General features: G+C 40.2%; 1 protein-coding gene across 1 annotated transcript in view; it reads left to right on the top strand.

The window, feature by feature from the left end:
• LRCH2 (leucine rich repeats and calponin homology domain containing 2) overlaps window positions 1-8,727 on the top strand; it is a 41,282-nt gene extending 32,555 nt beyond the window's left edge. The window contains exons 17-21 of the mRNA XM_019536161.1: window positions 531-588; window positions 2,008-2,120; window positions 3,332-3,469; window positions 4,274-4,351; window positions 5,744-8,727. Coding sequence (XP_019391706.1) covers window positions 531-588; window positions 2,008-2,120; window positions 3,332-3,469; window positions 4,274-4,351; window positions 5,744-5,863 — 507 coding nt within the window. The 3' untranslated portion in view covers window positions 5,864-8,727. The remainder of the gene's footprint in view (window positions 1-530; window positions 589-2,007; window positions 2,121-3,331; window positions 3,470-4,273; window positions 4,352-5,743) is intronic.
• Window positions 8,728-12,327: the final 3,600 nt, after the last annotated feature.

The raw sequence follows: 12,327 nt of genomic DNA, 5'->3' as shown, positions 1-12,327 counted from the left end.
TTTCAGATGTAATGGAATAGGTCCGTCCACTCAACAGTGCTCTTTAAGGGATTCTTTTCTGTGGCTTAATCTGCATACATGCATATGGCACTGAATTAACTGAACTTTTTTTCAAATAATTTGAGTTAAATCCATGTCAATCCGTACGTGGTTACACTTCGGTTATTTCCAGCTGACTTAGAATTAGAAGTAGGTTCATACAGAGTTCTCAGTTGCTTTAAACAGAGACTTCAGTTAAACTGGTGTCACTTTTCTGCCTCGAGAAGACTGTCTCTCCTTGCCAGATGGCGAGCAAACATACATTGCTGCCTTATTATAGCACCCCTCTAGGATTTAAGGCTAGGATACTACTAGAAAGATGCTAGAACTCTGTTCTTTCGTTGAAGCAAAGGGAAGTTTTGTACTCTGAACATGGAAAATGGTCAGTGTTGTCTTGATGGGAACAGAAGTTTTAGATGTAATTTTTTAATTTTTTTAATTCCCTCAAACGTTGGAGGAAAAATGACAGCGCATTTTTTTTTTTTAAACAGGATTATGAAAGGACAGACAGTAACTCTCATGGTCCATTTGGTCTCAAACCTAGGTCAGGTAAGCTGCTGTTGTTTAGTACTGCGTAGCAGAGCAGATGCTGGCTCTCCCCACTGTAAGGGAGGGGAAGGACAACAGATGCATGAACTGGGACAAGTGGAAGGGGAGAGCAAGTCCTCACAGGACGGTTAACACAGCGCTATGGGGAGAGGCATGCCCAGCTGCTCGGAGAAGCTTCTCACAGAAGGGGCCCTCAGTTGCAAAGTAATTTGCTACCCCATTCATTTCTCTTCTCAGATGTAAGCCATCCTGTGCAGACAGAGGATGAGAGTGCACACTTGTCCCTGGGAATACTGCAGAGAGGCAAGGACCACTCGCTCTGCCTTGAATAGATGTGTAGAGTAGGGAGCTGCCTGTGGTTCTCTGGCTCAGCCCATCTCGTGCCCCTTTCGCTTTCCAGGCAGCTGCTCACTCTCCTTGCAGGGCGATTGCTTTAGATAATGCCAGCTGGCACAGGTGCTAATTTCCCTGAAGCCTAGAAAGCAAGGGGGCATGCCTTTAGTTAATACTTCATTTCTTAACTTTGTACTTAGTCATATACTGCACTGCATGTGGTATATAAACTATATGCAGTGTCACTGGGGAATGCTACCATAGTATCAACAAAAAAAGGGAGATTTCAACTGGGAGCTTCTTTTCAAAAACTCAATAGGAAAAGCTTGTCCTGCTTCTACACACTTTGGGCTCATGTTTATCTTTTGCAAACTTAAAAAATGCATCTTTCCTTGTTACTAACTTATGGATCCTCAGTACAAGAATATACCCAGCGAAGGTCACTCACATATGGTATCTCTTTGGACTTTACACTCTCTCCTAACATGGTGTAATTATAAAATGATTGGTATTATTCCAGCTTTTGAAAAGGTTTTCCTTTAAATTGTTCCAGAGACTTGGGAGTTAAGAGTGTACTTTATTTTCATATAATGTATGCATGCCATAAATGTAAAAAAACATAACCTTGACATTCTGAACAAGTAATTTAAAATGTCTATTATTGAGTGTGACTGGAAGCTTTCTTGCTAAAAAACCAAAGTAAGAACTGAATGAGAGAGGTTGTGCAAGGATTAAACTTTGAACATACTGTCCTAATTTACCACACATTAAAATATTTCAAAATATATGTACCAAGCAGAATTGCACATCTAAATCAACTCCCTCTGAATGGTTTCTAGGCACAAATGTGCATGTGTGAAGAATTATCTAATTTAGTTTTTTCTGCAAGTTTGACTGAACTACTAGCCCATTTACCTGATATATTAGGGGAGTCACCTTGTGATAGTGATACATCTTATGATATATAACATAGCTGACTTAACATCTCAGTAGAGTTTTTCTCTTATTTGTCATTACTGATGGACTCTTCCTCATAAGGCTTTTTTTCCCCAAATACTGAAAAATAACTATACTAATTTTTCACAGCTTTCAGTCGTACATCGCGGCAGGACTACGGAGCAGTGGACCCTGGATTTACAATGAGAAGGAAAATGGAGCATTTAAGGGAAGAAAGGGAACAAATAAGACAGCTTCGCAATGTATGTGCTATAATTTTCTATATAGGTTCAGTCTTGAGACCAGAACTTCCCTTTACTCTTCCCTACCAGTAAAACCTTTGTTGTGAAGCCTTTCTGTGATAGAGATTATCACGGCTGTGCAAGAGCCATCCCCACAGCAACATAGTTCCACCCTAAGAGCTTGCATATGACAAATCTTCTCAAGGAGGAAATGGCACAAAAGAAAACGTGTGTATGGTTAGTAGGCCTCTCTAGCATGCCAGTTTGCACATCGTGTTTGGGTCTTTAGAAGCAATGCAGGGCAAACAGTGCATTACAAGAGAAGGCTCCCCTAGTACAGTACCTCCTGGCTGGCAGTTTGGCTTGTACCTGACCTGGGACTTTGAACACTTGCCTCATCAAATGTGGGTGGAAGGTAGAACTAATTGCGGCACGCGGCACTAAGTTGGCACTGAGTGTACCTAGCTGCATGTTAGGTCAACATGTCACTGTTTCCCTGGCTTTATTCTCCCAATCATATTTGTAAGTTAATTTTATAAAACAGCATTCATTTGGTTAAACAGCTGTTAAATAACAATGAGGTACAACAGAAGTTTAGGATTTTTGATGACCTGTTTTAGTTATATTTTTCACTTCTCCAGCTCCTAGTTGGACACTATTACTTATCACATGGGTGACATCCCCCACTGCCCAAACTTCCAGCATGTGGAGAGATCCCTGTGTCATTTCCTATCATCTGCGTGTACATATTATTGGAGGTGACCTCTGCAAAGCAAATAAATCACTTGCTTTTCACAAGGGCAAGATTCATGCCCATTGTGTCCGTCCCTGCAGAGGCAGTTGACCCAGCTTTGCAACCTGACATTTATACCAGCAAGTTCTGGACTCCCATGGGGTGTTCAGTTCATCTTTTTATGATCTTTGATAAAATCTGCCGGTTAGATGTCTTGGCTCTCCACAATTGTGTATGGAGCATTATTGTGGCTGCTGGCTGAGTTCTTCCCTTAGTACTTCTTGGCCTTTTGACTAAGACCAAGTGTCATGTCCTTGAAGATACACCATTAAAAGTTAAGGGAAAACAAGTTAATTGTATGAAAATGGAATACTTGCAATCAATTATAATGTGTTAGCATAAAAATATTGCAATCTTAAACTTAGTTTAAATTAAAATTGCTTTGATAGTGAGAACAGTTTTTCTGTTCTGTTCTTTCTTTTTCTTTTTCTGTCAATAGAATCTTGAATCAAGGTTAAAAGTGATGTTGCCGGACGACATTGGAGCAGCATTGATGGATGGTGTGGTTCTTTGCCATTTAGCCAATCACATAAGGCCACGTTCTGTTGCCAGCATTCATGTACCATCACCAGCAGTGGTAGGTCAAATATATCTTTATAGTCATAGAGTGATAGGAAATTTGGGGTGGAAGGGACCTCAGGTCACATCCAGTCCAACCCCCTGCTCAAAACAGGACCAGCCCCAACTACATCATCCCAGACAAGGCTTTGTCTAGCTGGGTCTTAAACCTCCCCCAAGGATGGAGACTCCACCACCTCTCTGGGTAACCTGTTCCAGAACTTCACCACCCTCGCGAGAAAGTTTTTTCCTAACATGCAACCTGAACTTCCCTTGCTGCAACATGAACCCATTGCTCCTTGTTCATCATCTGCCCCCACTGAGAACAGTCCAGCTCCATCCTCTTTGCAGCCCCCCCTGCAGGGACTTGAAGGCTGCTATCAAATCCCCCCTCGGTCTCTCTTCTCCAGACTAAATCAGCACAGTTCCCTCAGCCTCTCTCCACCAGTCATGTCCTCTAGCCCCGCAACCATTTTCATTGCCCTTCGCTGGACTCAGCCCAGTTTGTCCATGTCCTTCCTGTAGTGGGGGGCCATGTCTGAAGTGAGGACACTCTTGGAATTCCATGCTAAATAGTTGTAAGTGGTCTCTACTATGTTGTATATATACATTATCACTTTTCATGTTCTTTCCAGACCCATAAAACAAGTACTCTGTCCTGGTTTAAAGGTCATTTGTTTAGAAGCCTATGTTATCTACAGAGGCTTTATGAAATTACTATTGTACCTTAGTTTCTGGTCCAATAACTGTTACAGAATTTGCACCATAATTTCAAAAACCTGTCTTAAAGAAGTAAGTGAGCATCTAACATCCTGTTTTACAGCCTAAACTCAGCATGGCGAAGTGCCGAAGAAATGTTGAAAACTTTTTGGATGCTTGTAAAAAATTGGGCGTCCCCCAGGTACACAGATTACTTGACTGACTAATATGCTTGTTGATACTGACTGCAGGCAAGGTTTAGCAGCATTGTAGGAGTTTAGATTTCCGACCATTGGGGAGTCAACTGGTTATAATAGAGGACTCAGGACACCTGGGTCTTACATTTACCTCTTTCTCTGAGCAGCCATCTAAGCTTTGCCAAATCATTGTACTTCTCTGGCCTTCAAAATGGTGCTGAACATTGCATTTGGCTTTGAGAGCTTCTGCTGAAAAGCTCTGTATAAGAGCTAGGCATCACTGGTATCAGAAACCTTTAGTTTAGTAGCATATTACAGTATAAATGGCGAGTCTTCCTGCCTATGAAAAACCCTACATTAAAATGAGAGATTCAGTGCACCTTTTGATGTGCAGATAGAGCTGTCCAGAAGAAGTTTGTGATCTCTTAACTGTACTACAACAGCTCTGGTCCTTGGTACTGCTTTCACATTGGCCAAGTTGATTCTCTTACCTCCTCCACCAGTGGAAACTCATTAAAAGAGAAATTTCCTTCCCATTTAGAGGTGAGAAACTCCAAAGATTTGTACTTGGAGTAGCTAGATGATTGTTGGACTGGTTACTGTTTCTTCCTGCCCCAAAGGAGCAAGGGCACTGTTTCAGGTGAAACCATAGTTGGGGATTATGATGCTGTGCTTCTGCACTGCCCAGCATCTGCCCCCCAGATTAGCTGAGGTCCTGCAGAAGTCATGTTCCCAAAGATTTTGCTATCGATTCCATCCCCATGCCTTTATAAATAATTTTTAAAAAGGCAAGGAGTTAATGCTAGATGGTAGGCACTTATTTTATCTGATATGTGGGAAAGGGGAAACTCTGTGGAGGGTGATTTTGTTACCAAGTTTCCCCATCCCTGGCAGTGCAAAGACCTGTACAGAGCTTCCACGTGTTGGGTGGAGGAACATGACCACGAACTGCCCTGCCAGCCTGTTTTGTTGCATCCGTTTATGAAGGCAGATAGAAACCTCTGTTCCTGAACCTTTAGTTAATTAAGATTAGTACAGGCCTTAATTTAATGGAGGGGAGGGGATTTCTGATAGACTTGGGGGTCAGAATTTCAGGATGAATGTTCTTCAGTTTTATAGAAATGTTTTCCTTGATTTGCTAATTATTTATATTTTTATTTGCATTTTTCATACTGCAGCTCTCAGAATTTCTGTGGAATGTAATTAGGTTCAGCATACCTTCTCACACACAAAGTTGCCATAGAAACGTGTGCAAGTGTAAAGAGGGGTGATTTCTGTACAAAACGCTAATTAGAAGCAATGAAGTATTTGAGCGCTTGAGTCTTGTAAGAATATATTGTGTACCCAAGTTGGGCCAAATGATTGCCATATGATGCATGTGTTGCTTTATTTTTCAGGAAAGGCTTTGCTTGCCTCACCATATTTTGGAAGAAAGGGGTCTAGTGAAAGTTGGTCTCACTGTTCAGGCTCTGCTTGAACTGCCTACATCTAAGGCATCTCATCTTTCCTCTGTGTAACGTGACTTTTGGAAACCAGACAAACCAACCTTTGATCTGTTGATTTGGATTGCTCCTGGGCGATTTAGCTTTCTGAATGGGCACATCCAAGCCATCAAAAAGTCATTTCTGCCCAGATACTTTAGACAGAGCCTTATTTTGGAGTTAAGCATGAACCTTGATGTGAAGCAGGCAATTACCTGAATATGTTGGTATTCTGATTTCTTTTGGGGGGGTTTTTAAAGCGTGGATGCACAAGAGATTTTGACAGCATCAGGTTCACTTTCCAGGTAACATAAGTTCCAAGTTTCCCATTAATGTTTCATGGTGTTACATTTAAAAATTTAATTTTTTTGCTACCTTCAGTTGACTTAAAAAAAAAAAAAAAAAGCCTTCCTATAAAACATTTAAATCAATTGTTTGGTTTAAATATACAGTTCAAAATACGGCGACTGTATGATGGTAAAAATATGAGTGACTGATTGCATTTAATCCATTTTAATGTTTCAAGTAGCGCTGCCTTTTGGGTTCTTCATTTCTTGCACTCCTGTAATTTATACATTTTTAACATCACTACTATTTAGCTGAACATAAGTTCATTACACAAAAAGAGTATACAGTAAAAAGGACAGATTTCTTGGGGGGTTTTCCAGTCTTCTAGGTTGGTGCCAAAATATTTTTTCAGTTGTACTGTAGATTGTTTACATGTGAAGTGCCTGTGTAATTGATGACTCTTAATAGTCTTAAACATTTTTGCAATTTCTTTGTCTGAAATAGATACAATGGGAATTTTTAGATATTTTAATAGTTTTTTGTAAAGTCAGTAATATGTGAAGATATAAATGATGCTTCACATTTTCGATGTTGGATGTTTTAAGTTTGTTGCACAATTTAATTACTTATTATGGTGTCTAATGATGGGAAATAATGTAAATACATTTTATTTATGCTATTTAATTTGATAATATCTAATCATTTCTGTTTTAATGTATTGTTGGACAAAAATTGTCATTTTTTAATTATTTTCCTTGTTTGGGACAAACAGTAACATACACAGTAAATAAGATGTGTAAGGACTAGTGACGCATACATAGTAATCATTAAGGACATTTTGATAGAAATGCCAAAATCTCAGGTTTATACTGTGACTTTCAGGATTTTACATTGTGTTGTTCCTGACTTCACATTACATTTTTACAACAAGAATCTTCATAAATTAGTTTAAAAAAAATCAGACTAGGAATCTTTATATTCTTTGCTCTTGAGAGAACTTGCTGGTTTGGGATTTATTGTGAAAATTAGCCACTTGCATGGCATAGCATATAATCAGGTTGCACCTGGTGGTTCTCTGCAGTTAACTCTGTGCCAAGGACACTCTTGGGGGTCAGATATGAAAAAAAAAAAAAAAAAAAATCCCCACAATGGAAGTTTTCTCAACTACTTGTTTTAAATACTTGTTTGGTTTTTACACTTGTTCAAATTGGTATATTGCTTAGAAGGGTCTAAGCAGCAGAGTTGACTTCCCCAAAAACAAATTCAGGTGTGTCGGATACTTCGTTTTAGATGAGTGTGTGTGTGTGTGTGTGTGTGTGTGTGTGTGCGCATTCATTTACTTTTCTAGTGAATATGTAGGTCACTCTGAAATGTTTGTTGAGTTCTGGGTATTTCACAGATTTTATACTTTTGGACTAGGTTACTTTAGGTGAAAAGAAAAAAAACCTAGTGTGCCAAACAAAATACGTAACAAAAATGGTTCTGCTATTGCCAATTGATATACCTTATTTAATTTAATTTGGCAAAGGAGCAGATGTTCTTTTATTCTGTCCGTCTTTCCTTTCAATGGACCAATAAGCCAGTCAAAAGAAATTTTAAAAAAATATGCTGGCTACAAGATTTAGAAGGTTACGTTATTCTCAGACTCTTTATTAAATTGAAATCCATTGAAATATAAGTGATTCATGTGCTATAATTAAAGTATGCTATTGTAAATACATTGTAGTTCTCAAAAGTATGGCTTACTGAAAAGACTCGTGCCCTCTGCAAAATTATAGATATAAAAATACATTTAAAATATCAGCTAAGCATGTAGTTGTATGGGGAAAGTGAAATAGTCTCAGTGTAGTATCAGCCACTAAAATAAGTAGCCTTATTTATCCTTTCTCTGAATAAATTAATTTTAACCGTTTACCTTAAATTATTTTGAAAATGAGCTCTTTTAAAAATGTACCAGTAAAGTTGTTCTCATTTCATGTAAATGGAACATAATTATTTCAGTATTTTAAAAAGAACAAGCCAAGCTTAGTTCAATAAGGAGACTTTTGTTTTATTGTATATGCTACGTTGGAAGAGCTGAAGAATTAGTTTATCATTCAAAAGAGAAAATATATTTTATAGTAGCTCTTTGCCCTCTGGACAACAAGCATACAATTTTCTGTTCCAGTATGTTAGCCATGGGTTTGCTGGTTGCTTATCTGATTTGGACTGTGAGGACATAAGCATTGGACTCTTGTGCTTTAAATATTTCCACTGGTCTTATATTTATTTTTTTGCTGGACCAATATTTCCCCTGTAAATCATGCTCAGTTCACTGAACCTTGCACTTAGTACCCCTTCGCATGAACTGTTTTGTTGATCGCTTGAAACAAGTTTTCCCAGTCTAAACAGATTATCATCATGTGGCAGAAGATGATAGAAGTTTATGCCCACAGGGAAAAATTAAGAAGTCTGGCTCTGTGCTGTGTGCCAGTTGTTTAACAATTATGTAAAAGTTAGTGCATATTTCTGTCAGTATTTTAAAAAATGACTTGGAAAAGAAATTTAAACGTTAAGTCATTGTGGATTATCTCCGTATATGTGTGATAAACAGTAAAATGCCAGTTAATGTTGATTAAGGCTATCAGTTAATTTTTTTAGAAGTAGCATCTTCATGACTATTCTGCAAGTGGCCTTGCCTGCCCACTGTCCGCAGATACGATTCTGGCCCTACTCCATGTCCTCTGGCAAGAAGAGCCCACTGGATAAGCCAAGATGTGCACGTAAGCCAAGACTCTTCCTCCAGTATTTTCTTCTTCACCACGTAGAAAAATGTGGCTTTCTAGTCTGTATGGGAGTGCGAGCCTGGGAATCTCTGGGGAGAGGACCCCCACATTTAGACAGCTCTTGACTCCTTGGCATGCTCCCCTTTCCTGTCCCTGCCACAGCGTGCAATAGGCAGACAAGGTTATTTGGGTAAATGTGCGGGGGTCTTGGTTGTAGCCATTTGGCGTTGTCTGCCTATGTTCTTAGACCAACATGGCTACCACCAGCACTCCCAACAGCATTCAATAGAAACTCCACAACTGCGGCCCCAGCGAGCAAACAAATGGCTGGGATCACTGGATCTCTCAAGCGAGCCCTAGATTTTCATGCCAAAAGCAAAGACATGCACAGGATACCGTGTGTGAAGCCTGTGATTAGCAGTGCCGGCTCCCAGAGGAGAGCGGCAGTGGGAAGATGCTCCTCATCTCTAGCGAGAACCATGCTAGTGAGGTTTTGTATGTATATTTAAAGTGCTGTTCCTTAGAGTCTCCAGTCTTTTGAAGAATCATCAGTCATTTTCTTATATGTTTTTGCCTTCTCATGACCTCGGGAGACTGTCCTTCCCTTTACTTGTGGGAAACTGCTCTGTGGCATTTACTGAAGTGCAGGCAATACCTTGCCTCTCCTTAGTCCTCCTTAGGTGAGCTCTGGGGTTTCCATTTCATTTAGGATGTCATGCAGTTACTCAGAGTTTGGCCTTGATGTGTGGGGGCTTCAGAAGGGTGCAGCAGTGGCTCCTGTTGCATCTTATTGCAGTTTTTTTCCACCCGGTTTTGGCTGGGAGCAGAGTTATGCCAAGACTTAAGAATTTTTGGAAATCTCCCTCGAGTTTTGATTATTGAACTGTTCCAGGAGCTAGAGTTCTTCAGTACTGAGCCCCTTAATCAGAGTGACTGCAGTCAGATAAAGCTATGGCCTGGTGCATTTGACTCATTTCTGTGTGACTGAACGTACCAAAATATTTCCTTGGGTGGGGTGTGGAGAAGTCGAATATTCTCCTATATCAGTTCAGGATATTTTGTTGGGTGTAGTGTGTCCCATGGGAGTGTTCTTTTCTCTGAGCAGTATAGTACGTCTTGCCTAGATGGCTTCTGCAGGCACATCTACGTGTGCACTTTAATGCACATTAAATCGTCATGCACATTAAAAGTCCTGTCTTGTTAATGCGCATTAGGTGTCAGTGAAAAACTGTGCTCTTTAGTTAATGCATATTGAGATAAGCCAATACATATTTTCCTAGGACCTCAATGGAGGGTGCGTCTACACATGCACTTTAATGTGCATTAGCCTGTTTTAATGCATATTAAAGCATCACTGGAAAAAATTCTATTTAGTTAATGCACATTAAAATAGGCTGATGCGCATTAAGCGTCACTTAAACTGTGGAGCATTTATACGCATACCTTTTTGTCCTGCGATGCGCTGGAGATCCCCCACTCAGAGCGGACTGTGCTGTGTGCAGTTGTACAAATGGCAAAATGCACATCAGCACTCAGAAAATGGCAGTGGAGTGCTTTTGATGTGGTTTAGCTCAAGAGTGTGCCACTGCCATTTTCTTATCATTGATGCCCGTTTTGCTGCTTATACAACTGTAAGCATCTCAGCTCCGGGAGCTTTTCAAAGTGCCTGGCACTGCGGCACTTGCATGTGTAAAAATGCCCGTGCTCTTAGTTAATGTGCATTAAGACAGGCTAATGAGCATTGTCCTAGTACCTCACAATGGAGGTACTAGATTTAATGCACATTAACTAAAGTGGATTAATGCACATGTAGATGCACCCAGCATGTGTTAAATAGTGGCATTAAAGTGCTCAGTGGACAGTAGAGTGACTTGGAACTGTCTCAGAGATGCATTTACTGAGTTGTCTTATTTGTTTACACACAAATAATTAAAGGCTAGAGCTAGACTAATTAGACTTGTGACTTCGGGCATAGCAGACAGTCACCCTCAGCTGTGTCCAGATTTCCAAAGCTTTCCCGTAATGTACCTAAGTCCCTAAAATGCCACACAAAATTCAGGAGCAAATTGAGACATTAGTTGCAAGAGTTTAACTATGACATGAATCAGAAGTGATTCTGAGCAAAATCCTGGTTTTATTGAGAACTCAGTTGATGTTTAGTTACTGACTGTGCGGGGGCAGGATTTCACCCTGCCATTTATATAAGGAAACTGGAAGGTATGGGCACTTGAGATCAGAACTAGGCTTTGTAAGATGTAATGACCCTGGGTGTAAAAGTCTCTAGTAGCACTTTTTAGCTTATGCCACCGTAAATTAGCCTGTTTTATAAAAAGTACTGAGTTATTCATGTTTGGTCAGCCTCAGGGAATCCTAAAATAGGTACACTTCTACCTTTATTCAGTAAATGCTTTAAGGTGTTATGTGCCGTATGCAGCGTGAAGGGTAAGAGACCAACAATACCTGCAGAAGGTCAATCTTCATATTACAGCTAAATAGCTTTAGTGAATGGCGTGAGTGAGAACTACCAGCAGCTCTTTTGCGGCACTGAAAACTATTCCTGTTAATTAGGATGTGACGTGGGGGGCAGCTCTTCTTTCCCAAATTTTGAGCAAATGCAGGGGCCAAATTCAAGCCATAAACGTGTTCAGTCTTGATTGTGTTTTTGCCAAGATAGGGGCTGTCTTCATTATGTTCCACATTTCTCCCCCACATTTAAGATGGTGCATTGAAATGCATCATTTCAAACCTTATACAGTCCATGCAGGCAGAGCAAATGCAAATGAATGCCAGCCTCGGACTTCTCCTTGTAGTAATAATGCTAGCATGTAATATAGAGTGTATATTTTATCTTCGTCCCGCCCCCTCCCCCCCACAACAAAATTGGCATGCCAAGGCAGCAATAAAGCTTTGTGATTGGTGAACTTGAAGCCTTAGATGAAATTTGACCAAATTGTAACTTTTCTGACACGTATTTTAGAACTTAGTAACTGACAAAACCGTTGAAGTTTCACTCTTTAAAAATCCTGTTTTATCACAATATGATCTACTGTACTTAAAATCTCATTACAGTAGATTCCAGTTGATATTTCCAGGAGACGTCCATACTAGGTTTTTGACGTCGCTCCCTTTGAGAAATTACTCTGCATTGGTGTAAAACAGCTGTGCTGATTCTCCTTACCTGGCCATACCAGTGTCCTTTTTTGAAAGGTGTATTATGTGAAATACTAGCCGTTCCCTTTCAACAGCCTCCAATGGAATCGTCTTTGATTTCCATGGGGTTTATTTAAATGAAAGGAAGAGCACTTTTACGTGAAGTTGCACAGGCAGATCCAGTGAGCCGCATTCAAGCGAGTGCATGCAGCATTCGAGTGCAGCCAGTGCCCTGAGGGAGCTGGCACTGGCTTTGTCCGTACCGTCTCACATGGGAGGCAAGTTAGCGTGCTGGAG

The sequence above is a fragment of the Crocodylus porosus genome, unplaced genomic scaffold, assembly GCF_001723895.1.
Source record: "Crocodylus porosus isolate Cpor-Errol unplaced genomic scaffold, CroPor_comp1, whole genome shotgun sequence".
NCBI classification, from domain to species: domain Eukaryota; kingdom Metazoa; phylum Chordata; order Crocodylia; family Crocodylidae; genus Crocodylus; species Crocodylus porosus.
The sequence above is the reverse complement of the archived record's forward strand: the minus strand, read 5'-3'. Positions and strand labels throughout refer to the sequence as shown.